Source organism: Propithecus coquereli, unplaced genomic scaffold (assembly GCF_000956105.1).
Source record: "Propithecus coquereli isolate 6110/MARCELLA unplaced genomic scaffold, Pcoq_1.0 Scaffold114, whole genome shotgun sequence".
In the NCBI taxonomy this organism is placed as follows: Eukaryota; Metazoa; Chordata; class Mammalia; order Primates; family Indriidae; genus Propithecus; species Propithecus coquereli.
In genome coordinates this window covers 3,997,614-4,024,434 of record NW_012135414.1, presented here as the reverse complement: position 1 = coordinate 4,024,434, position 26,821 = coordinate 3,997,614, and the positions used below count along the sequence as shown (strand labels likewise).

The following is a 26,821-nucleotide window of genomic DNA, read 5'->3' as shown; positions in this document are numbered from 1 at the left end:
TCTCTGATTGTATGGTTCCGGGGTATTCAGTCATGTATTTGAAGAGGCTCCTCACACCATCACTGTGATTGCTCTGAGGGTTGGGGAATATTGGGCTTTATTTGGACAAACCAGAATTTTAGCCCCAAACCAGCTTTAGGGCACTTAGTCATAGCCTCAGTTGTCCTAGTTTTTCATTCTCCTAAAAATGTCTGAAACATCAGACAGACCTCTCTTTCTTTATACGAACTGATTGAAATCTTTGGAAAGACAGCGAATTTCTTAGTATAAAATACCAAACATTGAATTGGTATACCATATCTGGAATCACACATGTTGTCTTAAACCCAGCCATCTTATCTAAGTATTTTGCCAAAAACTCTCATAGGTCTGTGTAGCTGAACTTATTTTAGTGGTTCTCAATACTGGCAGTTCTCGACCTAGAGAGAAGGGCCAGGTTGATTTACAGAATTCCATTTCCTTAAGTTCCTGGCACTTGTCTCACCACTTCACTGAGCCTGTTCAGTGACAGTCAATTTGGCCACCCACCATGGTAAAGGACATAGAGCAAGCTCTTCTTCTGCCAGGCTCACACTGTGGCCTCTATGAACTGACCAGTATAGCCCTAACTGCTATGATAGAAAGAGTCTCACATGGACAACTGTCCTGTGTTGCTTTTTCCTAGGCCTTCAACAGCCATATTGGCTCTCCCTGTCTCTGAGCTCTGCACTTCTGTTTGAATATTCAAAGAAGTATGTGGACAGCCCAGGGCTTATGTCCAGCTGCCCACTGGAGGCATTCTTCAAACTCCTTTAAGGCAGGTGCGTTGATAGTTACATTAGTTTGACCTTCTGCATTGGCACTTCTCCAGCATGGAGGCCAGACTTCCAGCAATTTCCTTCTGCTCCAGCACAAGCCACAAGCCCCAGAGCAGCAGGAGATTTGTTAATGGAGTCACAAGGACAGGCACTTCATTTCTGTAGGAAAAGCAGCCCTTTGGTCCTCATCCAGACAACCTACTTTGAAAGGCATCACATACAACAGTAGAAACAGGCAGCTAGTGGAAATAGAAAACAACAAAACCACCTCTATCTGGGCCCATTTAGTGCACACAAGAGGCAGCCCAAAAGCATCCATTATATCTTTAAAGCAGTGGATTCAGTGGGTGAACTGTACCTGTGAGAGCATCTCAGAAGCAGCAGGAGGCAGGATCCCTGATTTCAGATTCTAGCTCTGCGACATAACAGCTTGCCATTCGATGGGATGAAAGTTTCACCGACCTCACCAGGGTTGTGAGGATCAAAAGAATGACATACGTAGAGGTACCTGATCCCCCGTAGGTGCTCAAAGTTCATAAAAATGATACTTGGTATCCGGAAAATATGTAAACATCTTTTTTCTCCATAATACTAGCCAAGTAAAAGGTATGGAATGCTCAACAGGCCTCTTCTGGTGAATGTTTGCCTGCCTATCCTGTGCCATCCTTGTGCTAGGGCTCCGGGAAGCAGATGTGGCCTGTTTTCTTAACATTTAGTAATCCAGTGAAGACACATACCTGAACAAATGTTTTTAATGGAATTGGTTGGTCTGTCACAAATCGGTCATTAATCTGTTAATAGAAGCTGAAGATCCCTTGGGAGAGTATTTTGCGAAGTCGTGGTAGGAATGGGTTAGCTCTTGTGGTTGGGGAGGGACACGTGGTGGGTGTTTGAGGCTTGAGATGGCAGACTGCCATTCGCAGGGGGAAAGAGGCATGCCAAGTGAAGGTAAACAGCATGAGACAAGGCTGAGGGTGTGGTCTGTGATGGGTTTGAAGAAGGCTTAGTTGTCCAGAGTGGGCAGACAACTGGAGGGACAAGTGATTAGGTTAGAGAGGTGGTCAGGGATCAGCTCATGAAAAGACTTGAGGAGCCACTAAAGAATACTAAGCAGAGTGGCATGGCCGGATTTATGATCTAGATTAGGAGTCAGCAAATGTTTTCTGTAACAAACCAGATGATAAATATTTTAGATTTTGTGAGACTTACAGTTTCTGTTGCAACTACCCAACTGTACATCATAGTATGAAAGCAGCCTTAGACAATACACAAATGAAGGAGCATGGCTCTGTTCTCACCACACTTTATATTTATGGACACTGAAATAAGAATTTCATGTAATTTTTACATGTCATAAAATATTCTTTTGACTTCTTTTCCAACCATTTAAAAACATTAAATCCATTTTAAGCTGGTGAGAAAAACAGGCAGCAGGCTGGATTTGACCACAGAGTTTAGTTAACCTGCCCCATTCTAGAGGAGTCCCTCAGGCAGAAGTGTGCAGAAGGGAGTGGAGGCTACTTTGAGGCGAGAAGCCCAGCCAAGAGTCTGCAGAAGTGCTCCAGGTGAGAGAAAATGAGTGTGATAGGAGCTGGCACTTTCTAGAGGGAAGGGATTCAGATACCAGAGGTTGGCAGGGGAATTAGCTCCCCATAAATCACCAAGGAAACCCTAGGTCCCCTCAGCAAGGGGACGCTGTTTCTCATGGGTTTGGTGGATTCTTACACTGAGCAGCAGCGTTGGACAAGATTTTACATGCGTGTAGACTAGAGGGAAAGACACCTCTGCCTCCTCCACCCTATACCATACATGGAGGGAGCCTGTGGGCATCAGGAGCCCACCCAGCTGCTCCCTGAGAATCAGTGCCTCCTCTCCCCCCACATTCTGTCAGCAGGAGTTTCTTTATGGGCCAGAGCTTTCCAGAGACCAGATTCTTATCTCTGGAATTCCCTCTGGCTTATCTGGCAGAGCTGGCTCCTCTCAACAGCAGTGCCAGCCTGGCATGCAGTGGGGGGTTGTGTGCAGGACTGTGAAGATGAAAGCAGGCCCTCCTGGTTGCAGGGTCTGTTTGAAACAGCAGTCAGGATTTTGATTTGAACCAGAATCCTGTCCTGGACAGGCCAGAGAACAGACCAGGGAGGGGAAGAAGGAATGTCAGTGTTGATGGGGAGGTGCAAGTCTCAATCAGGTCTATAGATTTAGGTTTATAGTGACTCAGGAGACTGAGGTGGGAGGATCGCTTGAGGCCAGGAGTTCGAGACAAGCCTGGCTAACCTAGCGATACCCCATCTCTCATCTCTACAAAAAATAATTTTTTTTAATTAGCCAGGTGTGGCACATGCCTGTAGTCTCAGCTACTCGGGAGGCAGAGGCGAGATCACTTCTGCCCAGGAGTTCAAGGTTACAGTGAGCAATGATCATAGCACTGTACTCTAGCCTGGGTGACAGAGCAAGACCCTGTCTCAAAAAAAAAAAAAAAAAAAGATTTAGGTTTGGGGGAGTCTCTTTTGTGTGGTGCTGGTCTTCATGCTTCATGCCTGAAAGCCAGCCTGGAGACCTTGTTCCCTAAGGAGAATGTGCCAGCGTACTGCCTCTCCTGAAGATGGGGAGGACGGCCAGACCAGCTCTTTCACCACCACAGACCTGCGTTCCTCATTAGTCTTCGTCACGCAAACACCCAGTGGGAAAGTTCTGCCTCCCAAACTCCCCACGCGGCCTCAGCACAGATGTCTCACACCATTTCCCATGGCTTGAGGGTCCCCAGGGGATTCTCTAGGCCAGTCCGGCCCCTGAGCCTACAAAGGCCAAGCCTCACTGGGGTCAGTGTGTGTGCACCACATTAGGACTAGAATCTTGGATTCCCTACCCTAGAAACACCCTGTACCAGGAAGAAGCTGAGGCCTCAGGACAAGGTGAGCTGTTTTCCTCTCTGGCTTCCCCAAACACAACCCACTGGGACGTCCTTCCCAGCAGCCCAGGCTGCCCTCAGCCCCAGGCTTCACGAGGTCGCTCTTCATAATGCACAGCGGACTGGGAGACCTGGATTCAGAGAACCCAGCTGAGCAGCTAGGGTGTCTGTTTTGCTGCCTTAACTCACTCTGTCCCTGGGCAGTTTGCTTACAGTGTCGGCACTGGCTTCTGCTTGTGTCAGGTGGGGTAACAGCTCCTACTCGTGTGCTTCCCAGAGCCATTGTGAGGGTAGTAGGTAGACTGAGCATCAGAGAGGTCAGGAGAGAACCCCAGTGCCACATGGCATCTCAGCACAAGCCGTTGGAACCCATACGAGGACTCGTTCTCAGGGCGTAGCTCTTGGGGAAGGAGGAAAGGAACAGAGTGGTGGTCCAGCTGCTCAGACAACGGCTGGGGTTTTCAGTCACCCCCGCATACACATAAACTCCTCTCACCAGCTTCAAGCCCGACAAAAGTGAGAGAGTCAGATGTCTTCATCTACTCACACTTTCCCAAGACTCTTTCCTGACAGTAGGTAGCAGCTATTGGGCACTTAACATGTGCTCATCTCTTACTCTTCAAAGCCCCACAAAGCTGGGCATGGTGGCTCATGCCTATAGTTCCAACTACTCAGGAGTCAGAGGTGGGAGGGTTGCTTGGACCCAGGAGTTTGAGGCCAGCCTGGGCAACATAGCGAGACCCCATCTCTAAAAAAATTTTTTTTTTTAATTTAAAAATTAAAAAATGAAAACACACAAAAAGCTCCAGGAAGTATGTATTATTATCCTGATTTTACCAGTGAAGAAGCTGAAGGTTAGAGAAGTTAGGTCATTTGCCAAAGATCACTCAGTAAACAACTGGGGATCTGAAATTCCTAGTAGGTCTGACTTATGTCCTCTTCACTACAAAGCAGGGGCAATTCGTACAGCTCATCTTGGAGTCCTTGGGGCAGGGTGGCCTATCAGGTCAGGAAAAGTGGGAGGGAAGCTTATACTATGTCCAAAACAGAAAACAACGGTAACCACTACCCAGGAGATTAGGCTTTTTCCATAGTGGCCACTGGGGGTAGTATGTCTCCCCAAACCAGGAGTGTGGACTGGGAGAGTGCTTACACTTGCCTCAGGAAGGCTCTCTTTAAAACTTGTTAGTAGTTTACAACCAATATTTTTTAAATTTGTCACAATTTCATTTCTTCTTGTAATACTGTTTGTTCTCTGTTTGTTGATACACATAGTATAAGCACCAGGAAAAGCATAAAGCATGCAGCTATCTGGAGGAAGGATATTCAAAGCAGAAGGAACAGCCACTGCAAAGGCTCTACAGTGGAAGCATGCCATGCACCTTGAAAGAACAGCAAGGCCATCAGGCTGTAGGGGCGTGAATGATGGCAAGAATAGCAGAGATCAGAAAGGTAAAGGAGGAGCTGAGTCCTGTCTCTCCCCCACTGCAAGGCCCTGATGCAGTGGTCTAAAAAAAAAAAAGAAAAGAAAGAAAGATAACAAAGGAAACTTGATGGTGTGGGGCCTTTTGTAGGCCATGAAGGTTTAGGGCAGAGGAGTGAACGATAAAATCTAGTTCATTTTTTAAAAGGATCATCCCAGCTGCTATATTGAGACTAGACCATGGGGCTGAGTGGGAGCAAGGAAGGAGGCTGGGAGACCAGTCAGAAGACCACTGCTGTAACGCAAAACAGACAGCAGTGGCTGGAGCCAGGGAGACAGTGGCGTGGTGGTGAGAGGTGGTTTTATTCTGCATACATTTTGCAGATAACACCTCTAGGATTTGCTGACAGCTAGGATATGGGGTATGAGAGAGAAAGAGGAGTCAGGGTGACTTCAAAGTTTTTGGCCTGAGCAGTTGGAAGATTGAATTTGCTGTTTACTGAGCTAGGAAAGAGTGTGGGAGGAGCAGACTTAGAGATGAAAATCTGTCCAGTAGGCGGTTGTACTTGGGAGTCTGAAGTCTGGAGAGAGGACTGGGCTGGAGATCTAATTTGGGGAGCTGTAAGCATATAAAGGTATTTCAAGATCATGTCAGAAGGGAGGGTGAGAGAGGAGATATCCAAAGACTGCCATGCCCTGGGCACACCACCATCCAGAGGGCAGGAAGCTGAGGACAGGGGAGGAGTTAGAGATTTCCAAAGCAAGAGATGAGGGCTAAAGCGGCAGGACTGGGTGCTCTAGGATAGTCCTGTGGGGTGAGGGTCTCTGGGGTCTTCTTCCAGGTTGCCTAGGAGAATGTGGGCTTCTTTCACTTGTCCCGAGCTATCCGAACCCCTTGAGAGAATGGCCTTGCCTAAAGGCACATGATCAGTTAAGGCCCCAGCATGTTTAGGCTCCTGAGGCCAGGGGAGATCATGGGCCTTGGCTACCTCCTCTCCTGTTCCTATCCCTTAAGCACGGGTGTTCTCCAGGGCTCCATAAGGTCTCCCTGGGCCACCTTATCCACTTGCAAACCTTCAGCTGCCATTCCTGGGCTTAAATGCTGTCTCCAGTCCAGGTCCCTATCTTTCCCTACATGTCCCACAAGCACCTCCAATTCAGCGTGTTCAACACCAAATCCATCATACCCCTCTGCCCCAAACTGTCTTCTGATGTCTCCACCACCTACTCAGTCCCTAGGCAGAACCCTGAGCAACCCCCTCAACCCTTCCCATGGCCAACTCAAGCTTCATAATTTCCAGCTTCCAAATCTTTTTTTTCGGAGCATCCCCTCTTCTCCGTCCCTTGCCTTACCAGCTGCATCAATTGAGCTGTCTCTCACTGCTCTGCTGCCTCCAGTCCCTCTCCTTCCAATCCAGCCTTCACACTGAGGCCAAAGGGCTCTTAGGTACAAATGTGGCTCAGCCATTACTTGGCTTAATTGACTTTCTCAGAGACGAAAGTCCCAACTGCCCACCCTGGCCCCTAAGCACCTCCAGCCACTCCACACCTTTCCTCGTCCACTGTAGCCACACAGCAGCCTGTGCCTTTGCTCCCGCTGTTCCCTCTAACTGGAGCACCCCCTACCCCTTGTCCCTGGTGAGCAAGACTGGCCTGGTACATGTGAGAGGTGCCCTGAGAACTTGGGTAGGCACTGGTTGGGGGTTAAGGAGGGAGTTGTTCTAGTGGGGCTCTGGAGGGCCTCCCAGATGAGGCATCTCCTTCCCAGGTCAGAGACCACTGCAGGGCAAAAGGGCTGGGTGGGCCCAGGAGGACATCTTCGACCTATCTCCCTGCTCCCCCAAACTGGGCCTCCTTTAAGCTTTAAAAATTCATCTTCTCTCTAATTTCTCCTGACCTGGGGCCAGAGACCAGAGCAGGGTTGGGGGAACACTGAGAACTGGGGAAGCAGGAATACATTCTTGCTGGCCCTGGCAGGGGCCTCTTGCAACCCCCATCTGAGGAATCCTCCTTATTAGCCAATAAGGGTTTTGTTAGGTCCCTGGAGAACTCAGAGGCTCAGTCCAAAATTTATAGCCTTGTCTGTGTGCCCAGGCCTAGCTGGCTCTGAGCTGTGTGTCTTCTCCCTCAGCCCCGACCCAGCCTCCAGCCTCCACTCATCCAGACCCTCCCCCTGGGCCCAGAGCATCTTCTCAGAACCCCTTGTGTGCACCCCTCAGCACCCCCACCTTGACTCCTGAGCACAGAGACAAGGAGAGACCATGAGCTCTCGCAAACTCCACCCAGCCTTGCTCCATACAGGGGAATGCTACTGGCAAAAATTGAACGTGAAGCACCTTAGTTCCTCAGAGCCTCTTTATTCCATTTTACAGGTGAGGAAACTTGAGACCCAGAGGGGTTAAATAACTTGCCCAAAGTTCAGTGGTGGACACTTGAGTATTTTTTTTCATTTGGGGTTTTATTTTGTTTTATTGTTATCTTAACTGTACCTAGATGTTATATACACTTTTTTTTTTTTTTTTTTTTGAGACAGAGTCTCACTCTATTGTCCCAGGTAGAGTGCCGTGGCATCATCTTAGCTCACTGCAACCTCAAACTCCTGGGCTCAAGTGATCCTCCTGCCTTGGCCTCCCAGAGTGCTAGGATTACAGGCGTGAGCCACCACACCCAGCCACAACTAGAAAATTATCAACAGCTTGTACTACCCTCGTGTTCTTCTCCAGACCTATCTCCCTGTCAGAATCATTTTTTTAAATAGTTTTATTACATACATATATATGCCCAAAGAATATATTACTTTTTGCTTGTTCTTCAGCTATAAAACTGGTGTCATACTATATATAGTCTACTATATTGTTTTTATACCTTCAAAGTGTTCTCATGTTGTTGCAGGAAACTGTCATGCCTTAATTTCCACTGCTGCACAATATTCTGTTATGTGCAGTTGTACAGCAGTGTATGTATTCCCCTGATGAGGGACATTTGGGTTGTTCCCAGTGTCTCCTGTCCACCTCTTGCTTTGCTCCCTGACCCTCCTTTCCTTATTCCACAGCCTAGCTACATCCACAAAGCCATGACTTCCTGAACCTCTGTCTCCAGCTCTGTTCTGAGCTCCAGACCATATAAAAGGCATAACTGTGAGTGTTTACTAAGCACATACTCTGTGCCAGAAACTATTCTAACCGTTTTACGTATTTTAGTCCATTCAGTAATCACAGCAATACAAATGGTAGGTAATATTCTTATTCCCTCACTTTACAAATGAGAAGACCAAGGCCCAGAGAGGTTGAGTAACTTGCCCAAGATCACACACTTCTCACACCCCAAGACCTCACGGACAACTCAAACTCAACGTGTCCACGACATCACTTATCATCTTCCTCTCCAGGCTAGTTCCTCACTGGTGCTCCACTCTCAGTGGGGACTTCCCCAACTCCCCAGGCCCAAGCCAGAAACTAGAAGTCTTCCCTGACTCCTCCCTCTCCCTCACCCACTCCTCCATCCAAACCAAGCCCAGGTCCTGCCAGTTGGACCTCTTAGGCATTGATCAAATCTCATCTCTCCTCTCCATGTCCACAGCACTGACCCGTTGGGTGCCTTGCTGTTCCTCCTGGATTATTACCTCTCACCACAGTCTCTGTAGGCCTGTCTCCACCATTGCCAGCATCCACACACTGCAGCTCAGGTGGGCTTTCTAAATCTCACCTCGTATGTCTCCCACCTCCAGAAGGAAGCCCAGCCTCCTCTGCCCCCTGTCCCCTCAAACTGTAAAGTATGGTTCCCATCCCAGAAAAGACACCTTCCCCCCCAACTCTGCTCTGTCTCCTCCTCTGGGAAGGTATCTCTGGCCTCTGCCCAGAGGCTGGCTGTGAGCCCCCCATCACCCTGAGCCCCACAGCTTCCAGGCATCCCACCCTCCACCACTTAGCTCCTTCCTCATAATTACTTACCCCCATTAGACTGCACTCCTCAAAGGCAGAGACCCAGCCTCATCCACTGCACATCCCCAGTGTCCATGCAGGGCCTGCACATGGTAGGTGCTCAATAATCGCTGAAAGGCTAAATGTATGAGTGAGCAATGACAGGAACCATGGGTGATGCTGCCTTCTGAGTCCCAGAAAACAGGATGATTCCTGCCCGGCCCCAGGGCCAGCAGATCCTGGCTCCCCCACCCCTACCCCACCTCTGTGCCTGAGCCCCTTGAGGCCTTTTCCTGTCTCTTCACCTTTTTGAAGGATTTCCCTCTTTGCATCTTCCTTTCCAACTCTGGAATTCCTTCATGTAGGAATGCTCTGGCACCAGGAAGAAGGACAAGGAGCCCAAACCCTTACCTGATTTCAACCTATACCAAGCATTCTCAAGGGAATGAAAATTGATTCTTGGGAAGGGGGTGAAAAAATCTAACGTTTTTTATGTATGAAGCACAGATATACATACAGTACATAAACAGATACATTGTATATCTGTGGTTTTAAAATTTCATGTGATTAAGAAAAAAAGTGTCTAAAAGGCTGCTGAGGAGGGCACTAATGAAAGAAAAGGCTGAGAAATTCTATCTGCATTCTTGGGCCTTGCCTTGTCTGGTCCAAGAACTGGCCATGAGTGGGGGAAGCAAAGAACCAGGAGAGAGTCTAGAGTCATTCCAGGGCACCCTCAAAGTATCCCCAAAGCCAGCTTTCCACCAGCTAGCTGTGGTCCTTTCCACCAAACCATTCCTCCCTCCCCTATGCCTAAAAGTCCCCATTCTGTGTCTGTCATCCTTTCTTCTCACCCTATCCTTACTGAGGTCACAGGTCAGCTCTTCCCCATTCTCCCCCAAAGGGCGCCCCAGCTCCCAGAGCTTGAACAAGTTGAGGCCTCTCAGCTCTATGCTCCAGCGTTGGGCTAAGGCACAACTCTAGAGCTCCTGGAAGAACCCAGGAGTAAGCCCAACCACAGGAGGCCTCCAGGAAGTGTTGGGGAGCTGCTGTTGTGGGACAGGCTTTCTTTATTGGGATAGGGATGGGGTCACAAAGAATCTCTACTTAGAAGTGCTCTACATGCGTGGAGCCATGTACGGGTGGGGCAGGCTGGACTGAAGATCTTTTGCTAGGGGCTGCAGAGACAGGGGTGAAGGAAGAAGGGACTGCAGATCTGTTGGTAGGGGCCACAGAGACAGGGGTGAGGGGAGAGATGATGGATGGATCACGGCTGGTCTTGGGCAATATAGATATCCTGTGGTCTTCAAATGCCGCAGGGTCCTCCAACTTCTCGGGCTTCCGTGGGGTGTTGGAGCCAATGAAGAGCAGGTAGATAATGCCACCTAGGTAGGCACCCAGAATTGGTGCCACCACTGGCACCCACCACCAGTTATCCCCAGCCCTGCAGGCAAGAGTCAGAGGCTTACTGAGGGGTCTGATGCTCAGGATAGCACCCGCATCCACCTCAGGCCAAGATGGGGTATGTAGGGGAGTCATCCCCATCCTACCCCAGGAGACACCCTCAGCCTGATTCAGGGACAGGGTTGACATTCAGTTCCAGGATCAGGATCTGCATCTGTGCTGGTCTGGGGGAACTTAGGGACCCACTCCTCCCCTGGCCACCTGGGAGCTCTACAGGACTCTCCTGTGCTGCCCCTCACATCACCCCCCACCCCTCTACATGCAGGGGACCCCCAGAAAACCCACAGGAATGGGCCTAGTCAGGGAAGTACCTGAAGACTTGCTTGCCCCAGCCGGCAAGGTAGGTGAAGAAGCGGGGGGGCAGGTCCCGGGAGGGGTTGATAGCATATCCTGAGTTCATGCCTAGGGACACCCCAATGATGACAACAAGGACGCCAATCACCAGGGGCTGTGTCCCTTGAAATTCTGGGTTCTTCTTGTCCGTGATGGCGAGGAGACACAGCTGGAGCATCCCCGTCACTAACACCTGGGGAGCAGACACTGTGGCAGCCCACCTGGGGCCCCTAGACAAGCCACAGGGCCTCAGCAGTGCCCCAAATCCAAACCCACCGGCAGAGACATGTCTTAGTACAATCCCCTTCCAGAGTTCTTGTCCTCTCTAACGTGAGAGGCTCCCTGCTGGCTCCTTCCTGAGGGGTCGAGGGTTTGGGGGTGGGTACCCATCCTGGACCACTGACCTCATCCAGGAAGCCCCGCCACAGTGTCATGTAATCTGGAAGGTAGGTGGCAAAAATGCCAGCGGTGGCTGTGGGACCGATCACTGTCAGCTCTCCACCCGAGAAGCGGATAATGGCTGCTGTGGAGACACAGATTGAATGCGAACCTGACTCCCTACCCTGCTAAACCCCACTGGGGTTCCAGAAATGAGGTTGTAGAACAGAAGGTTGGGGAGCTACCAGGCTTTTCTCTCCTGGACATTTTGACAGACCAGGACATTGAGGTCCCATATTTCAGAGGAGGAGGCTGAGCCCAGGCCGAGGTTGTCCTGTGCCCGGACAATTCAGGGCACAACCGTACTCACGGTAAAAGAGGCTGTAGATGGTGGCAGCAGCCATGAAGGAGCCCAGGAACTGACCCACCACGTACACAGGAAACTTCTTCCAGGACATGCGACCTAATGCACAGCTAGTAAAGGTCACTGCCGCATTCATGTGGGCCCCTGTCGGAAGGGCACAAGTGTGTTGGGAGTGAGAATCAAACAACAGTATAGATAATATTGAGAGCAACAACAACAACAGTAATAATAATGGCTGGTGTTTATGGATTATGTTCTCTGTGGCAAGACCTCTCTCATTTAACCTCACAACAACCCCACAAGGCAGGGACCACCATCTCCACTTCACCATTAAGGAAAGTGAGGGACAGATAAGGTAAATAACTTGCCAAAATGACCCAGCTAGTAAAAACGGTGAGTCAAGGGGGCCCATGAAGAGTCTGGGGCAGACACACTCATAGGCAAGGGGTTAGAGGTGCTCTCCTCCCCCGAAGTGACCAGCAAGGGGGCAGACAGAGGCTATGTCAGAGAAGGGGTGGCTGGAGGTGGACAAAAAAGAGCCTGCAGGGAACACCTGGCCTTGCCCGGTCAGGTGGGGCCGGGGCTCACTCACCAGAGATGTCGCCTGCTACGTACACTCCCATGGTGACTCCGAAGCCAAAACCCAAGTTGACACCGAGGTAGCTCCCGAGTTTTTTATCTCCTAGAACCATATGGGCCACGGAACCGAGGCCAAACACCTACAAGGGAGGGCCTCTAAGGGGGCCGCCTGCCCAGAAGCCCCAACCTCAGGTGAGGGCTCAGAGCTCAGTTCTAGCTCCTCACCCCCAGGCCTTAGGCCTCCCCAGCATTGCCCTTAAAGACCCTCTGCCACTCCCTCTTCCTCAAGAGCCTTCCCTCCGTGTGACCTCTCCTCCCTTGCCCCTGTCGAGGCTTCTCAGACCTGAGCTGGGGGGAGCTGGGTGGGGTGGCAGAGTTAGAGGCTCTTATGATACACATCCAGGCACCTAAACCCCAAGCCCACCTGAAGTTCAGGATGAGGCAGGGCTGTGAGGAAGGGGTGGGTGGTGTGGACGGTGCCCCTCAGAGCATCTCACACTAGAGGCTAGCCTGAAGGAAGTTCTTCCAGGCATCTTCAAACTCCGTGCCTGGACTCTGCGCCCCACACCCACCAACCTTGGAAGCCAGTGGGGTTCTAAGTCTCTTGCCTTCATTCCCAAACTTCTTAATCTCGCCCACCCCTAGCCACTCCTCAGATGACAGCCCACCTTCACAGGGAGAATAGAGGCCCTCACCCAACCTCAATCTGTGTCCACCTCCCCCTTCAGCTCTACTTCCTCTGCCCACCCTCTCCCTCTAGAGAGGCCTCCGTCTTTCCTGTACCTGTCTCCTCCCCCTTGACTGGCACCCGCAGACTTGAGTCTGACAAACCTTCCTGCCTCTGTCTCCAGCCATGGGCTCCTGGATGCCCCTCCCTGTTTCAGTCAGGCTCCAGGGAAGAACCCCCTGGCCAGCTCCTGTACCCCTCACCTTGCATTCCCTCCTCGACCTGGCTTCCGCTTCCACGTGTGACAGACACCCAAGTTCTCCCCAAGGGCCCCAGCAGCCTCCTCATTTCCCAAAGGTCTCTTCATACACTGTCTTACTTGACTTTGCTAACTCTGGTGCTCTTGACCACTCTGTGCTTCTGGAAAGTGCCTCTTCTTTGGCCTTCATGACATCTCTCTCTCCTGGTTTTCCTTCCACTCCGCTAGCCCTCCCTCTCTATAGTTCCTTCTCACATTCTTCTTCCTTCTGCCTCATGAACACAAATGATCGCAGGCTCCATCCCTGGCCCCTTTCACTTCTCAGCCCGGTCACTCCTCCTGGGTCTTCCTACCACATCTATGGCTTCAGATAGGCCTAGTGCACTAAAATTCGCACGATCTCCACCTGGGAGCCAGATCCCTATTTCCAAATACCCACTGGGACTCTCCTGGGTGTTCCATGGGCATCTCAATCAACTCTGCTTACATTCTCCCCAGCTCTTACCCAGCCTTCTGCTTGCAGCCAGAGTGACCTTTAACAAAAATCTGATCATGTCTGCCCCTTGCTCAAACATTCACTGGCTCCCCTCCATTTCTAGGATAAAGTCCAAACTCATAATTTCATTTCTTCTGCCTCTCAGTTTCATGTCTGCCCCAATATTCTCTATGTTCAACAATAGTATCACTATTAAATAAAAATTACCATTTATTGAGCACTTATGTGCCAGGTACTGGTAAGCAAGTTATATCTATCACCTCCCTTAACCCTCGCACTAATCTTACAAGTTAAGTACTATTATTCTCCCCATTTGACAGATGGACGACTTGATGCTTAGAGAAATTGAATGTCTTGTCCAAGGTCACACAGCCTATACATGCTGAGCCAGGACTGAATCCAGGCAGTCACCTATGCCAGATGGCCTCAGACCAAACAACCACACTGCTCTGTGCATGCCTTGCTTTCTCATGCCTCCGTGTTTTTGCGTATGCTGTTCCCTCTGCCTGGAATACTTGATCCTAAATCCTGAAAAATTGATACTCTATAAGGCCAATCTCAGATGGCACCTCCTTTGATAAGTCCATGTGTTTTACAGATGTAGTTTTTGAGGGACTTCTAGATGTCCAAGCTGCTGGAAATCAGGGTCTGGATCTGTGTCATCCAATATGGCAGCCACTAACCACATGTGGCTATTATGCACTTAAAATGTGGCTAGTCCAAACCAAGATCTGCTATAAATGTAAAATATATACCAGCTTTCGAAGAGTAGTAGGGATAGGAGAATACAGACTGTCTTAATAATTTTATATTGACTACATGAAATAATATTTTGGATATATAGGTTAATTATAATTACTAAAATTAATTTCACCTGATGCTTTTTAGCTTTTTAATGTAGCTACTAGAAAATTTAAAATTACATATGTGGCTCAAATTGTATTTCCCTTGGACAGCAAAGTACCCAAGCAGGCTGGAGAAAACCTAGGGAATGGTGGACATGAGGGCTAAAGCCAAAGCCATCAGGGGATGAAGGCCCCAGGAGAGAAACAAGGTGAGAAGGCAGCTGGTGGTTGAACCTAGAGCCACACATCAGCACTCATGGGTGGGCATTAGAAACCTCAGCTGAAGCAGGTGTTGAAATGGGAGAGGAACAAAGAGAGAATGTGTCATGGACACCAGTAGAAACAGTTTCTCAAGGAGAGTGTGGGCCACACTGTCATGTGCAGCCTCCAAGTCAAGTGTGTGAAAGCCTAGAAAGTGTCCTTGTGGATGTGACAATCCAACAGCCATTAGTAACATAGTGAACATTGTATCATCAGACCATGGGGGCAGAAGCCAGGTCTCAGAGCTTGAGAGGTGAGTAAGTGGCAAGGAAGAGTTGAAAGGTACCAGTGTAGACACCTCTTCGAGAACTTAGCTGAGGTGGGAGGAAGAGAACATGTGATAAATGAAGGGGCTCACAGGGTGAAGGGAGGGATGTTTCATTTTGTGCTGTGTTCTTTTAAGTGGAGAAACTTCAGTATGTTTATAGATTGGGAGAAGGACGGCCAAAGATAAAAGAGAGAGAAAAGGACAGATCAAATTACCTCAACAGGCTGGAGAGGTAGACTGGTGCAGAAGTGGAGGGGTCCTCCAGGAAGGAGGGGACCCCTGCCGCAGCCAAGGGGAGAGGTATTGCTACACAGGTAGATAACGGGTCTGGTGGTGAGAGGGCTAGGAGGGTGAGGAGCTTGACACAGGAGGTCCACGTGATGATTTTCTCTGTCAAGCAGGAGATCAAGCCATTTGCTAATAAAAAGGACAGGCAGAGTACAGAGTGGTTGGGGGAAGTCTGAGAAAATGTCAAATAGCCCAGAGAGAGTAGGGGAGAGGCAGTGAGCAAGGCCCAAGGCCCGCTGGGTCCCTCAGAAGCCCCAGGACAGGGGCAGGGGAGCCCAGAGATGGGCTGGCTTAGGGTCCAGGATAGAACACAGCAGGAGAGGATAAGCACAGGTGGGGGTAGGGGTGGGGAGTTGTTTTGACAACTTGGTCTTGAAGACCAGAGATTTCAGCCTCTGTTGAAAAAAGAAAAATTCAGGCAGCACTGGCCCGCATTGCACTCTTCCTGGCAACGGTCAGCTGAAGTAGTGGCAGCTACTCCCTTACACAGATTAGCGCTCTGCGGTTAGCCAAAGTCCCTACCACCCTGAGTGACTCTCTCTCAACCTCTGTAGCATGTGCGTGGGCAACCCTTGCCCTATGGCTCACGTGTATGGCTGGTTTTCTAGGGCCCAGATGACTCCAGCCCTACCCCTCCCTCCCTGGTCAGTGAATGTGGCCTAGCCCATCAAAGTCTCCCCAACATGCAGGAGGCCAGCTCCAAGGACAACACCCCTAGAGGTTGTAGAGTGGAACAGTCCGCTTCCTTCATCCTGGCTACAATAAATGGGGCCCAAGGTCACGTTAGCTTTTTTGGCAAAACCTTCACCCTGGTGACGCACTGAGCTTCCTGTCAACTAAAAAAGTCCCCACTTCTTGGCACAGCCTGGCAACTAAAAATAACAACATCAACACCTGTGAAAAGAAAAAGAAATAAAAATAACAACACAATGTCCTATATGAGCTTCAACCTCACAAATCTTTTATAAGCATTACCACCCTTCAATCCTCACAGCAAACCTTTGTAGCAAGTAATTTTGCTCCCACTCTCCAGTTAGGGAAACTGAAGCTCAGAGAGGCATCTTAAACTACCCAAAGCCTGAAAGTGAGGGCCTTACCCCACCTAGGGGAGAGTTAACAGGCCAGAGTCTTAGAAAGCCTGCCATAGTTAAGCTAAGGGACAGAGCATAGAGGTTAAGGGTCAAAACCATGCCTTAAAGTGTGACCTTGGGCAAGTGACTTAGTCTCATGTTTCCCCATGACTAAACTCTTAGTCACAGTTTCCCCATCTGTGAAATTGAGATAGTAACAGTACCTATCTCACAGGGCTGTCGTGAGCATTTGAGAAGATGCTGCATGTAAGGGGTGTAGCATCATAGTGCCTAGTATACAGTAAGTGCTCAATAATAATCTCAGTAAAGTGAAGAGAAGCACAGGTATAGGCAGGTACCAATGTGTGGAGGGATGCCTGCTTTCCCTAAGAGCTCTCTGAGGAGGCACCCTCATGCCTCTGAGGTTCCAAGGTTTAACAGCCCTCATGGGGCTGGCATGTCTTGTCATAAATGAATTACTTTGCCCTGGATTATGGAGGGACAGGATCCAGCTGCTGTCCTCACAGCTCAGGAGCAGAAGCAGGAGAGTAGGTAAGGGAGGAGGGGGAGAGGGCCAGATGCAGGGAGAAGAGAGACGCTGAGAGCACTTGTCAGAGTAACAAGGGACCAACACGTGGGTACCACATGTGTACTGGGTGCTGGCACTTGGCCTTCTTCACACAGTCTGCCAGCTCAATTTGTGTTCATGTCTACCAACAAGGAAGCTAAAGTTCTTTCTTTTTTTTTTGAGACGGAGTCTCACTGTGTCACCCAGGCTGGAGTGCAGCGACATAGCTCACTGCAACCTCAAACTCCTGGGCCTTGGGCTCAAGCGATCCTCCTACCTCAGCCCGTCCAAGTAGCTGGGACTACAGGTGCGCACCACCACACCCAGCTAATTTTTGTATTTTTTTGTAGAGATGGGGTCTCATTCTTGCTCAGGCTGGTCTTGAATTCCTGGCCTCAAGGCCAGGATCCTCTTGCCTTGGCCTCCCAGAGTGCTAGGATTACACAGGCATGAGCCACCACACCTGGTCGAAGGTAAAGTTTTGAATAGTTAAGATACTTGTGGAAGATGATACAGAAAGAAGATGGCAGAACCAGAATTTAAACCCAGCTCCAAAGCCCGTCAAGGCCTGATTCTACACACTTAGTAAGTGAGAAGATGAGCTCTAAGCCACCCCTGCCCAAGGCCGCCTGGTAACTAACTCAGTAGCAGGGTCAGGATAAGAACTCAGAGTCCCTCCAGCCCTTGGTCTCCCTGGGCCCCACCCTCTCCTGCACTGTGGCACAGTTACACTCATGCTCACTCATACAAACACAACCACACACACACATGCACGCCCGCCTACACACACACACACACACACACACACACACACACAGCCTCTCTTACCCCTACTTCGTCTAGCATGCCCCTGACCACCTTTGCTTCCCTTCCCAGAGGCTGCCCCTTCTTTTCCTGGACCCGGACCTTCTGTAAGATGCAATGAGCATGGCTACAGGTCCTGTGAAGGGCAGAGGCTCACTGGGGTAAGTGACAGAGCTAAAGCAGGGGAGAAGAGAGGGGGATTCCGAGAAACTTCACATCCCACTTACAGTCTGATTTCTGTCCTGATCACACATTAAAGAAGAGCCCTTGGCCGGGCATAGTGGCTCATGCCTGTAATCCTAACACTCTGGGAGGCCGAGGCGGGAAGATCGCTTGAGGTCAGGAATTCGAGACCAGTCTGAGCAAGCACAAGACCCCATCTCTACTAGAAATAGAAAATAATTAGCTGGGTATGGCGACATGTGCCTACAGTCTCAGCTACTCAGGAGGCTGAGGCAGGAGAATTGCTTCAGCCCAAGAGTTTGAGGCTGCTGTGAGCTAGGCTGACACCATGACACTCTAGCCCAGGTGACAGAGTGACACTCCATCTCAAAAAAAGAAAGAAAGAAAGAAGAGCCCTTGTCAAGGTTACCAGTGACCTCCATGTTGCCAAACCCTAGGGTGCTCATCAGTGCTCACCTTGTTTGTCCCGTCTGCAGCTTCCCACACTGCTGACTGCTCTCTGCTGGTGGAACTGCTGCCTCCCCTCTGTATCACGGTCCCTTCTGGTTCTCCTCCTACCTCTCTGATCATTCCCGCCCAGGCTCCTTTGTGTGTACTTCTTCATTCCTCAGGGCTCTGTCCTCAACCTCTTTTTTTCTCTTTCTGTATACTCTTTCTGGACAGTTTTGATAACCGCCACTCATATTCTGATGAATTTCACACATTTCCTTCCAGCCCAAGCCTCTCTCTTGAGCTACAGACCTCTATATTTAAGTATCTCCTGGATTTCTCCATGGGCATCTCACCTGGCCGCATCCAAACCAACCTCACCTATCACCCTGTGCTGGGCTGGCTCCAAAATGTCACATCAGCACCTCCCCCACATCTGCTGCTTGCAAAGTCCCCTTGATCCACTTTCTACAGCTCTCTCGAACACATGCTTTCTTCTCCATCCCCAGACCAGTCACCACCCTCTCTCTATCCTAGATCATTACAGCAGCCTCTAGCAGACTTCCCTCCTGCCAGCCTTGCCTAGGCCTCACAGTGCATCCAAAATTACCTTCAAAAATCTAAATCTGATCATCTCACTTTCCTGCTCGATAACCGTCAATGTCACCCCATTGCCTTTAGGATTAATTCTCAAAGCCTGATGTTCAAAGGTTCTCTTCAATCTCTTTCCCTTTGCTTTCCCTTGTCCACACTTCTAGCCATGTCCCTGGATACCCCAGCCCATGGTTTCACTCTACTCCCACATATTATGAGACCTTTCTGTCCCAAAAAGACTTGGTGAGAGAGGCCTCTCTCTTTACTTTTGTCTGCTTCTTCCCCAGGCTCCCAGCTCAAAGGCAGGGGAATGGACAGTGTGACCCATGAGGTCAGCAGTGGGAAGGGGGTCATGGGCTGCCATTGCTGTGCTCCACCCCCCCAGTGCCACTCACCCACTCACCATCATGACATATGTGCTCATGAACTCAGCCAGGAACTCCCGTACCAGCTGCGTCCGCAGTGCTGCATGCATCCTTGTTACTACCACACTGGAGTTCATCCTGGAGCTGCGGGTGGGCCTGAAGCAGCAACCCAAGCCCATGGACAGAAAGAAGACTCAAGTCCACCTGCTGCCCATTGGCCCTGAACTCATGGCCGAGTTAATGGGTAACCCAGCAGCCTCACCAACCACACCTCCTCTTGCCCAAGGCAGCTGGGACAGCTAGGATGGGAGACACCTGAGAGCTACAGGGACATCGAGAGGAACTGAGGTAGATGGCCAGGCCATGCCTTTTACTTCCTTCTAGTCAGGACTGGACCCATGGGAAGGATGCACAAATGAAGCATCCTTCCCACACCTCCCATGCAGGAGTGAGGGGGGGCAGTTGAAAGTAAAGTCTGTGGTGCTAAGGAGCCTCTGGGGAGAAGCAGGGTGGGAGAGAGTGGCAGAAAAGTGAAGCTCAGTTGTCTGTCTGCTTATCTACAGGAGCCAGAGCTTTGGAGTCAGAGGCTGGGGCCTGGCAACAGTGAGGTACTCTGCAAACAGCATGGGGTGTGGCAGAGTCTGCTGCTGGGCTCTATGAATAGCACTGAGCCCTGAAACATGCACCAGGTTCTGCCAGAGATGCAGGGGTCAGCAAAATGCACCAGGATCTGCAACCCAGTCTATACAGATGTTTGTGAGTGAATGAATGAATGAACAAGAGAGGAAGGGAGAAAAGGAGGAACCGGATCTTACTTCCTGGTGTATTCTCAGTGCCTAGCATAATGCCAGGCACATAGTAGACGTGCAGTAAATATTTGTTGAATGAATGAGAACTGCGGGATCTGTCTGTCTTACACTCAACTAGATCCTCAGAGCTACCTGAAGTGCCTGGCACCTGATGAAAATTTGTTTAATAAGTGCACATTTGGATGGACGGGTAGATGAAAAAGTGAGTTTGCAGGTCCCTACATCTGTGTGGAGGGAGAGGTAGAGGATTGAAGTTTGGGGAAGGCGATAGGGTCTTCAGGTCCTTCTAAGTGTGGCCTTAATGCTTGTTCAGACCGGTGACCCCACCCTCCTCAATGTCTTGATACCTAGAAGCTGACGCCAGCCCCTCAACTACCTCACCCTGCTAAGGATAGCAGCTTCATTCCTCAGAGTTCCCAAATTCTCCTGGCCTCAGAGCAGCAAAAAGTAAGCAGAGGGCATGAGAGATGTCCAGCCATGGAATAAAACATTTTCCACTTTTGCAGCTGAGACCCTGTGTTCATATCTCACCCACCCCAGTCCTTGGCTCTGTTCCTTACACCACAGAAACAGACCCAGGGCTGAGTCTATGGAGGGCGCTGTAGCGTTGCCTGGATGACCCACTGGCTTCCATCCAACTCCAGCTCCCATGCATCATCATATAGGGGTCCCCTTACAGCCTCCTCAGCCCTGGAAAAGGGCCTATGAGCAGCCTGATGCAAGCGAGGACCCAAGAACAGTCCTGGGGAGGTACCACAGAGGCAGGAGAGAGGTGGACAGAACAGGAAGCCAAGAACACCAGGAGAAGTCTGGAAGCCTGGCTCCTTCCTCATCACCACACAGCAGGCAAGACACAGTAAAGCAGCAATAACCACCAACCAGCCAATGACCCAAAGATTTACGAAATGCCTGGCATTCCTACTATGTTCAGGCACTGCAGCAAAGGACACTGGTGTGATCCCAGATCTTTGGAAGAAAAACAATTAATTAAGCAATTACTATAAAGTGTGATGAGTGTTGCCACAGGTGAAAAGTGGGCACCATGGGAGCATGTGGAGGAAGGGAATGGCCTAGAGGAGGGGGTAGGAGGCTCTCCCAGAGGAAGGGAAATCTAGGTCAAGGCTGGCCCTGTAAAGGAGCATCTGGGGAGGCAGGTGACAGTTCTGGACATAGGATTGGCAGGTGCAAAGGCCTGCAGCTATGACAGGATGTATAGAGGAATTCTGCAAGGATGGGCTAGCCAGAGGAGGAGTGAAAGTGGCACAAGATGAGCAGAGAGAGGCCAGGGCGAGGTGGTGAAGGACTCATGGCCCATGTTAGAGACTCTGAACTCAACCAGAGGACTGTGGGGGCCAGGTGGAAGATCTCGGCAGGAGGGCTGCCTTCCCCATGGAGGCCAGGATGTAGGAAGCAGAGTGGAGGCATGGCAAGTCTCGGGAGCCCTCTCACAGACTGTGAGGGGTGATGGTGGCCTGAGGCTAAGGAGGCAGCAGTGAAGATAGCCAGAGAGCACAGTCAATCTGACAGACTTGGTGTTTGATTAGAGAGGGGAATGGAGAGCGGAGGCCCAGTGATGACCTCAGGTTCTGGCTAGAGCAACAGAATGACCAGCATGCGGCACAGGAGAGAAGCCATGGGTTTAGGCAGGAGAATGACGAGGTCCTTTCTAGATATGTTGAGGAACCTGCCACACACTTAGGTGGAGACGACCCATAAGGAGGCAGTTGGTCTTGTGGTCTCGCTTAGATACACATGTGGAGGTCACCAAACGTGGTGACAGATGGTCATTTGAGCCATGGGCATAGATGAGATAGCTCAAGGAGAGGGTATAGAATGAAAAGAGAGTATCCAAGAAAACTAGCCTATACACCAAGAAACTAACAACCAACCAGATTACCTAAGTAATCTGCTAATCAAGGAACTAAATAGCTAACAATTTACTGACCCTTTGACTCATTAATCTAGCAACTTAACCAATTCACTCTCCTGTTAACTAGCCATTAAATCATTTAATTACTTTCCTATTAACTCATGTAATTATCTAATCAACTAGTCAACCATAAACTATCCAACTACCCTGAAGCCAACCATTCAACCTTCTAAGCAACATTTCTCCATTCAACAAACATTTATTGAGCATCTCCTTATGAATCAGGCACCAGGGATACAAAGTGAAAATCCAGTCTCCACCCTTGGCTTGCTGCATTTAGTGGAAGAGATGGTTATGGCAACACCACCAGACAGGGGAAGCCTGGAACCAAGGGAGCTCAGGGGAGGGCTGGGAGGGGAGGCCTGAAGAGAGTTCTGATGCGTGGGCAGGTGGTGGCCTGAAAGTCATGGGTACAGAGGGTGCTGTTAGAAAGAGTGGAGGGAGGCACACACATTCTAGATATTTTAAGAGCTTGGTGACTAGATGTGAGGCGTGGAGGACAGGGAAGTATCAGGACGTGACCTGGACTTCTGGCTTGAGCAGTTGAGGAGAAGGGGACCCCTGACTAAGCTGAGACACAAGAGGATGAGTAGATGTAGGGAGAGCCGAGGAGGCTGTTTTCAACTGGGATCTGAGCTGCCTGTAGGGCACCAGTGGGTCTTTGGAAACAGGATCTAAAGCCAAGGAGAGAGATGTGGGCTGGAGACAGCAATGTCATCAGTACAAAGGGGCACTATTCATTCTCTAGATCCGAGAGCACACAAACAGGCAAATGTCCCTGCTTGCGTGGAGCTGATGGCAGTGGAATGTATAAGCAAGCACATTTGTATGTCAGAAGGTAGTAAGTCCTGTGGAAACAATAGAACAAGGAAAGGAGAACTGGGAGTGCAGCGGGTGGGATGGGGTGTTTGAAATAGGGCTGTCAGGGTGAGCCTCACGGAAGGCGACATTTGAGCAAAGACAAGAAGCGAGAGAGTGGGCCAAGTGGGTAACTGTGGGAAGGGCGTCTCAGGCAGAAGGAATAGTCACTGAAGGACTCTGAGCGTGTTTGAAGAAAGCAACAGAGGTCAGTGTGGCTGGAGTAGGGAGAGAAGGCAGCCAGAGGTGGGGGTGGTCAGAGGGTAAAGGGGACTAGATAGGCAGGGCCTTGGATGTTGCAAGGACTCTAGTTCTTGTTCACCCTAGAGAGCTGAGCCTGAGAGGGAGAGAGGTGGTGGTTCCATTCAGTTGAGTGCCACCTACATGGTGACAGTTAGAACCCACTGACCCATTGCCAACCCTCATCTGGGACTCTCTGAGCCACTCCTCACCCCAAGGCCCAGCTGAGCCTTGGCTGTCCAACGGAGGGTGAGAGACAGGAGGGAGAGGCCCTTTTTCTGGGGCCCCATGGGCTAGGGGTGGGTGGGAAGGAGGGGGTCTGGGGAGAGCAGCTGCCATAAGGGAGAGGCTGAGGGTGGGACAGGGAAGGGACACTGAAGTGCGCTGGGCGGAGGATGGGGCTGGGGATGCAGAATGGGACGGGGTGCTTACCGCCTCTGCCCGATTACTTGAGACATATTTTGTCTTTCAGATTTTTAGATGCTGTGGAGCCAAAGGGAGGTTACTAGGGCCCGGTGACATAGAACTTGGCCCCACATTCCCATTGGACCTCAGAACCCCAGGGGAGAAGCCATGGGGCAGCTCCTGCTGGTACCACCCTTCAACCCAGCCAAGCGGGCGGGGGGCTGCCTCAGCCCCTGGGGAAAGGCCCTGCAGTTCCCCCACCACCCTGTCTGTGCGGGCCTCAGGCCCGACCAGGCCCTGCAGAGGTCCTCCTGACCTTCCCAAGTCTGCTTGCCAGCTCTGGACCTTGGAAATGCCCTCCACCTCCCCTCCGTGGCTCCAGCCTCTCATATTTGAGTATTACGCCATTAGTCTAACCTCAAGCCCTCTTGCTGCTGACTTAAACTGTGACTTTCCAGGATCCCTTCCTTGCGTGCACACGCACACCCGCACACACACATGACAGATACCCAGGATGAAGCCCTAAAACCTCATTTAGTCCATGCACCTCAAAACAAAGTCTATACTCTCACCTTCCTTAAAATCCCCCTTGTACTCCCAGTTTTCTCTCAAACTGACAGCATGAAGGTAACCCTTGAGTTTCCTCATCCTATTTGTGCTCCTCATTCTCTAGCCCAGTTCCCTTGAGCCGCAGCACAAATTCACATCCCCAACCCTGACTACAGAAACCCTCTAGCCCCAGCCCTGGCCCCTCAGGAGGAGCCTCCAGTAGGAGTAACCACTCCGGCAGGCCAGCAGTTGGCCTGTCTCTGACCTGCATCCCTCTGCTTTGGTCCAGTGCAGCTGGTCTTCAGTTCCCTTGTCATCTCACCCCAAGCTCTACTGACAGCCCAGCCCCATATATCCTCCTATTTGCTGCTCCACCGCTGGTCTTTCCAACAGTCAACTTACAGGTAGGGATACTGAGGCCCAGAAAGTGGGTGTGATGAGCTCACATCACACAGCAACACAGGACTGCACCAGAACAGAAAGCCAGGCCTTCAACTCCCAGCCAGGGCTTCCTCCCCAGACAATCCCATAGCCACACTCCCTCCCGCTATGGTCCCCAAGGAGTGGCCCTCCTGCCCTGGGCCCTGGGGAGGCCACCCTGCCCCCAACCTTCCTGGAGCCCCACTCACCCTGCTGAAGTGCCTTATGATTCTCAGCCTGTGCCCTGGGGGCTTCTCAGTTAAAGCAGATCTTGATCTCATTCCTCCATGACTGTCCCCAGCTCAGGCTGCACCCCTAGCTGGGGCTCTGCTGTCCTTGTCTCCAGTCTAGAGCCCGCCTCTCAACCCCCCCAGGGCAGCCTCGAGGGCTGTTCCTGCTCTTCCAGGTGAGAGGTCAGTAGAGCAGGGGTTTGGCTGGTGCCACTTGAGCCAAGTCCAGACGTACTGCCCAAAATATCATCCCTCCGCCTGCCAGTGGCGCCATGGAGACTGAGTTCTGAGGCAGCCCTTGTGAGGTCAGAGGTAGAGCTCGCACTGTGGGCCTCACAATCATAGAGGAAAGGCTGTCCTCCCAGCCTGTCTCTGGGCCAGAGCCTGAGGAAGCCCTCCCAGAGCCCCAGGCCTGGGGAAGGCTACAGAGGCTCCTGAGCCCCCAGCCATGAGGAGAGCTGCACAGAATGGGGACTGGAGGTGGAAATTTCTGGAGATTAACAGCCAGGTGGAGAGGTGGGAGGGTGGATACCCTAGGTCAGTCCTCAGGGAGCCCCCAGTCTGAAGGGGGAAGTGGAGACTCAGGCCTGGTCTTCAGGGTCCCCCAGCCTGAGAGGAAGGAGAACACATAAGCCATACTTGCAGGGAAACTGCAGTCTGAGAGGGTAGAAACCCAGGCCTGGTCCTCCGGGGCCCTAGTCTGAGGCCGGCAGGGGGAAATGTAGACCCTGTCCTCAGGAATGCTTCCCTTAGGAAAGGCAAGAGAGGCCTCTGTGAAGTGGCCAAAGCTGGACCAGAGTGTGGGGCTTGGGCTCAGGGCTGTGGGAGCTCAGTGACCGAGGCAGGGTTGGGGGAGCCAAGGACCAGCTGCCGTCCAAGAGGACTTCTCAAGCCAGGGCCTGGCTGGGTCCCAAAGGATGGGGCAGGCAGTTTGGGATTTGAACAGGTGACCCGTGCTGAGACATGAGTTGTCGCTGGTCTGCAGACTATAAGATACCTGTCAGGTGAGTGAACTGTGGGCAGTAGGTCCAAGGAGCTTCTGTGGCCCCCGCAGCCCCTCATTGATGCGAGAGGATTTGGTTGCCCATAGCCCAGATCCAGGAATGAAACTGTCCTCTAGAGGGTGCCAAAGACCAAGTCAGGTCTGGAACCTACGTAGGCGCAGTCCCCATCCCTCCCAGCTTACCCAGCAGGAGGAGGCTGCAGTCCAAGGGCTTTGTTCCTAGTCAGAAGTCCTCTGGAAGGAGCTAACTCTTCCACTGTGGCCTCAGAAGCCTGAGCCTCTGCCCCTCTGCAGATTCTAAGTGGGTCCAGGAGGGCAGAGACATACCCCTGGAAGTGGGAGAGACCTGCCTTTATTCCTTTCCTATGTGCACTGTCAGGGTCAGGGATGAGATAAGATCAAAAGTGGAGCCGCAGGGGCCAGTGGCGCAATGGATAACGCGTCTGACTACAGATCAGAAAAGTGGAGCTGGGTCTTGGATGAGGTCAGAGCCTGGGCAGAGTTGGATTGCACTGGGGTCAGGTTGGTGAGGGAGGGAACTGGGATCTGTGTTGGGGACAGGGTTCAGGCCCTGGGCTGGATGCTGGGGATGGAGAAGTGGAGAAGACACAATCTCATCTGTCCCTTGGGAGAGACAGGTAAGCAGCAGGTAACTTAGGACACTCCATGGTAAGATGGAAGGAATATGGGCAGCAGCTAACCCAGTTTGGAGGGGACAAGGGCCTTCCAGAACAGGTGACATGGGGGCAGAGTCCTCCGAGATGAGCAGGGGGAGGAGGGAAATGATGATATTTGAAGCCATCTGAAGCCTGATCACATTGTGAGAAAACCTGGGAAGTGTGAGTGGCGTGCAGAGGGCTAGAGAAGTGGGCAGAGGTAGACCATGAAGGGCTTTGTCTGCTGGGCCAAGTGGTTCAGACTGTATCCTGAGGGCCTGAAGAGGCTTGGAAGGGTTCTAAGGGAAGAGAAGAGCAACGTAGCCAACGTGAGGTTCCTGAGGCCCCGGGGTATCCAGCAGGCCAGGGTGCAATTGGGCCTGGGCTTGGTAAAGGGGTCTAGCTGGAGAAAGAACAGGAGACATCAGCCCCTGAGCATTCACTGCGGGGATTGCCCAGGA

At 51.1% G+C, this 26,821-nt stretch overlaps 1 protein-coding gene across 1 annotated transcript; it reads right to left on the bottom strand.

The window, feature by feature from the left end:
- Positions 1–10,351: 10,351 nt before the first annotated feature.
- On the bottom strand, positions 10,352–19,439 carry AQP7 (aquaporin 7). Its single transcript, XM_012656235.1, has 6 exons — positions 19,299–19,439; positions 12,177–12,303; positions 11,591–11,728; positions 11,247–11,365; positions 10,821–11,035; positions 10,352–10,430 (listed from the first exon to the last, which is right to left on the bottom strand). The coding sequence occupies exons 1-6, from the start codon at positions 19,437–19,439 to the stop codon at positions 10,352–10,354; spliced, it is 819 nt and encodes a 272-aa protein (XP_012511689.1).
- Between the last annotated feature and the right edge of the window lie 7,382 nt (positions 19,440–26,821).

Excerpts from the sequence above, each read along its gene's own strand:
- AQP7 (XM_012656235.1), bottom strand. The coding sequence starts at position 19,439 with ATGGGCTTGGGTTGCTGCTTCAGGCCCACCCGCAGCTCCAGGATGAAC. Across the intron at positions 11,366-11,590 it reads CATCTACAGCCTCTTTTACC|CAGCCATTATCCGCTTCTCG; the intron begins GTGAGTACGGTT and ends GTGTCTCCACAG. Across the intron at positions 10,431-10,820 it reads TGGGGCAAGCAAGTCTTCAG|GTGGCATTATCTACCTGCTC; the intron begins GTACTTCCCTGA and ends GTGCCTACCTAG.